This window comes from Aptenodytes forsteri, unplaced genomic scaffold (genome assembly GCF_000699145.1).
Source record: "Aptenodytes forsteri isolate BGI_AS27 unplaced genomic scaffold, ASM69914v1 Scaffold212, whole genome shotgun sequence".
Taxonomy (NCBI): domain Eukaryota; kingdom Metazoa; phylum Chordata; class Aves; order Sphenisciformes; family Spheniscidae; genus Aptenodytes; species Aptenodytes forsteri.
Window position 1 is genome coordinate 99208 of NW_008795487.1, and position 4710 is coordinate 103917.

A 4710-nucleotide genomic window follows, 5' to 3' on the forward strand; every position below is an offset into this window, starting at 1 on the left:
CCCACCTCGCTACAACCTCCTTTCAGGTAGCTGTAGAGAGCGATAAGGTCTCCCCTGAGCCTCCTTTAGCCTCCAGGCTAAACAACCCCAGTTCCCTCAGCCGCTCCTCATCAGACTTGTTCTCCAGACCCCTCACCAGCCTCGTTGCCCTTCTCTGGACACGCTCCAGCACCTCAATGTCTTTCTTGTAGTGATGGGCCCAAAACTGAACACGGTATTTGAGGTGCGGCCTCACCACTGCCAAGTACAGGGGGATGATCACTTCTCTACTTCTGCTGGCCATACTATTTCTGATACAGGCCAGGATGCCATTGGCCTTCTTGGCCGCCTGGGCACACTGCTGGCTCATATTCAGCCGGCTGTCAACCAACATGCCCAGGTCCTTTTCTGACAGGCAGCTTTCTAGCCACTCTTCTCCAAGCCTGTAGCATTGCATGGGGTTGTTGTGGCCAAAGTGCAGGACCTGGCACTTACCCGTTGTTGAACCTCATACAGCTGGCCTCGGCCCATCGATCCAGGCTGTCCAGATCCCTCTGTAGAGCCTTCCTACCCTCATGTACACTGAAGTCTGCTTGGAGAACACCTATGTATGGTCATACTAACATTAATAGTGAATATTTAATGCCACAGGTTTTATCATAGGCTAGCAAACACAACTTGGTGGACACCAGGTTGAACGTGAGCCAGCAAAGGGCCCTTGTGGCAAAGGTGGCCAATGGTATCCTGGGCTGCATTAGGCAAAGCATTGCCAGCAGTTCGAGGGAGGTGATCTTGCCCTCTACTCAGCACTGGTGAGGCCACACCTGGAGTCCTATGTCCAGTTCTGGGCTTCCCAGTACAAGAGAGACATGGACATATTGGAGAGAAGGGCCTATGAAAAGCCACAAAGATGATGAAGCGACTAGAGCACCTCTTCTATAAGGAAAGGCTGAGAGAGCTGGGACTGTTCAGCCTGGAGAAGAGAAGGCTCAGGAGGGATCTCATCAATGTATATAAATACCTGAAGAGAGGGTACAAAGAGAATGGAGCCAGGCTCGTTTCAGCAGTGCCCAGTGACAAGACCAGAGGCAATGGGCACAAACTGAAACACAGGAAGTTCCCTCTGAACATCAGGAAACACTTTTTTACTGTGAGGGTTACCAAGCACTGGCACACGTTGCCCAGTGAGGTGGTGGAGTCTCCATCCATTCAAATGCCATCTGGACATGATCCTGGGTAACCAGCTCTAGGTGGCCCTGCTTGGGCAGGTGGGTTGGACCAGATGACCTCCAGGGGTCCCTTCCCACCTCAAACTTTCTGTGATAATACAGCTCATCTGGAAACTTAAAAGACATCTGGCTACTAGCCCATACTGAAACATCTGCCATCTTTGATTTTAGTTATCCAATTAAATTTTTTAATAGGTTGGGATTCAACTCCCAAAAAGTTACTTCAGTGATCTTACAGTGCACCTTTATAATCAATGGAAATCTAATCAATATAGTCAGTGAAGCTGTGAAATGGTTTTAGCGCTACCTGGCTCAATTCAATTGGCCAAACATAAGTGACTAGTGCCATTTGAATTGCCAAGGTGCTGCTCCAAAAAGACCTCACACAGATCTGTGCAAATAATCTTGGATACCCTGGGCATCTCAAATGGCAATGGATGTCTTTGTTCAGGTGCCTGAATCAAGCCCCAAGCGCTCACTAGGCTGCACTGACTATACCTCCCATTTGGATAGCTGTCTGTAGACATCTTAATCTCAAACTGAAACACACATGGTTTCTTCTAATTAAAAATTACACTTCTGATGAAGGTGTAAAAAGAAGAGAGTAAAACATAAGTAAAAAAATAAAATGCTTCCCTAGCCCTAGCATAGTAGATGCTATATACCACTTCTGTTTCAGTCTTAACAAGGTATCTTCCGTTCTTTCACTTTTATTTCTAGCGGCATCTTCATGCAAGACATTCGCTGAGCACCGTGATGTAGTGGACAACCACTACTGGCACTATTTGAGCAGTCATACTTGGCACACGGAAGCCCAAGTTAACACCTAAGTATTCACAGCTCTCAGTGAGGAAGCAGATGTTCTATGTGTTTTTTAAGTTTGAAAGGGTAGAAAGTAACTGCTCCTTACTTTTAGACAACAAAGTCTTAGAATTTTTCTGCAAGTGAAAATTGCTGAAAATTCATGATGCAATGTACAATAAAGGAAAAAAAACCACGAAGACTGTGTCTTATCTGTTCCAAATTTGCATAGCACCATTGCATTCCGTTCTAATTTACACTGACTGGTTCATTGTTACTCACCAAAAGAGAGTACTTCAGTGAACAGCCTTAGGTGGACTTTGAAATACTGACCAAAATTCTCATCTTTTGTTTCTAGCCAGAATAAACTGGGATCCGTCTGATCCTCAGATCATATCTGAAGGCCTGTATGCAATTGCGGTAGTATTAAGTTTCTCCAGAATAGCCTACATCTTACCAGCTAATGAAAGCTTTGGACCACTGCAGATATCACTTGGCAGAACTGTGAAAGACATCTTCAAGTTCATGGTGATATTTATCATGGTGTTTGTGGCTTTCATGATAGGCATGTTTAATCTCTATTCCTACTATCTGGGGGCAAAACAAAATGAAGCATTCACAACGTAAGTACAACTGATTAAATTGTAATGATTGTGGGCTATTTTTATGGATAGTCAGTTGTTTGCATTGTATGTATTAAGTTTACTAATTTTTTTATAAGGTTTGCATCTCTTAAAAATTAAGTAGTAATTTTCTCTCTTGTTCTGGTGCTTAAAGGATATATTTGAAATCAGAGGATGAGCTCTTGATCCCAACAATACTATGATAAATCAGGAAAGACAGGCTGGGAAGGTGAGATGTAGTTGGCCTTTACGTGAGAGAGCAGCAGGAATGCCTTTACCTCTTCCAAGGGATAGATGATGAGCCAGCAAGAGCTCATAGGTCAGGATTAGAGGGCAGACCAACACGGGTGATATTGTAGTGGATGTCTGCTACAGAATGCCTGATCAGGAAGACAAAATAGATGAGGCTTTCTTCAGACAACTGGAAGAAGCCTCACACTTGCAGGCCCTGGTCCTTATGGGGATTTTTAACCACCCTGATATCTGCTGGAGGGACAACACAGCAGGGCACAAGCAATCTGGGAGGTTTCTGGAGGGCATTGACAATAAATTCCTGACACAAGTGATTGAGGAGCTGATGCGGAAAGGAGCATTGTGACACCTGACTTTTACAAACAAGGAAAAACTGGTTGGGTATGTGAAGGTTGGGAACAGCCTTGGCTGACCATGAGATGGCGGAGTTCAGGTTCCTGAGAAGAGAGAACAAGGCAAATAACAGGACCACAACCCTGGACTTCAGGAGAGGAGACTTTGGGCTGTTCGGGGAAGAATCTCATGGGATAAGGCCCTGAAGAGAAGGGCATTCCAGGGAAGCTGGTTGATTTTCAAGAATTGCCTTTTCAGCGCTCAAGATTGGTCCATCTCAATGGGCAGGAAATCAAGCAAAGGTGTCAGGAGGCCTGTATGGATGAACAAGAGTGACTGATTGCCAGCTGGTTGTGATGCCACTCAGAAGGACCTTGACAGGCTGGAGAAATGGGCTGACAGAAACCTCGTGAAGTTCAACACAGGGAAATGCCATGTACTGCCCGTGGGGAGGAATAACCTCAGGCACCAGGACAGGCTGGGGCTGACCAGCTGGAAAGCAGCTTGCCAGAAAAGGACCTGGGGATCCTGATGGACGCAAGTTGACCATGAGCCAGCAATGTGTCCTTGTAGCAAAGCAGCCCAACAACCTCCTGCACTGCATTAGGCTGGGGAGGCTAGTTGGGCTCAGAAGTACCTCAGACCCTTTACACAGCACTGTCAGATGACCTGTCAGTGCAATCTGTTGTTCAGGGATTTCGGGACATAGGCTGGGTCAGACCCTGGGCCTGCAGGACAGCATCCTGCCTGCAAGGGCAGTCAGCACCGGCACTTCAGAGCGCAGTGTAGGGGCTCCCTGCAGCATGTGGGAGCAAGGCTGGTTCCTCCATCAACTGCTGCTGTCATCTGTAATTGAAGCAGGCTAATCACTACAGTGTGATACGCATTATAAAATACTTGACATTTAATCCAGACAACTCTATATTCTTAGCAGTCAAAAAAAATCTAATCCCTATTTTAAGCTCTGGCTCTCCGTAGTTTCCAATGGCAATAACCTATTGCATCTTGAGAGGAGAAAATATATTACCTTTTTTTTTTTACTCTATTTCTTTGGCTGTTTTTTTTTTTTTTTTCCCCCCCAATAAATCTAAGCAGATATAGTAGACAATTTTGTTCTTAACAGGGCTACAGTGGGAAAAATTGGAAAGGTTTGAGGACCATAGTGGTGGTTCATCCTGTGAACACCTCATTTGTCATGCCTCTCATTTCTAGCTATGATTTTAAGATAAATCTCTTGAATGGAAACTCATTCTTTTCCATGCTCTGCAGCCCTTGCCCGTTTAATTTCTGGCTGTCATAATATTCAACCTATAGCTGTTACGAAGTATACTCAGCCAGGAAGCAAACTTGGCCATGAGGGATGTCCTGGTTTCGGCAGGGATAGAGTTAATTTCCTTCCTAGTAGCTGGTACAGTGCTGTGTTTTGGATTTAGGATGAGAACAAAGTTGATAACGCACCGATGTTTTAGTTGTTGCTAGGTAATGCTTACACT

At 45.2% G+C, this 4710-nt stretch overlaps 1 protein-coding gene across 2 annotated transcripts in view; it reads left to right on the forward strand.

Moving 5' to 3' along the window:
* TRPC6 (transient receptor potential cation channel subfamily C member 6) overlaps positions 1 to 4710 on the forward strand; it is a 39957-nt gene that overhangs the window by 20255 nt on the left and 14992 nt on the right. For both annotated transcript variants that reach the window (XM_009281334.2, XM_009281333.2), the window contains exon 6: positions 2368 to 2632. In XM_009281334.2, the coding sequence (XP_009279609.1) occupies positions 2368 to 2632 (265 nt within the window). The remainder of the gene's footprint in view (positions 1 to 2367; positions 2633 to 4710) is intronic.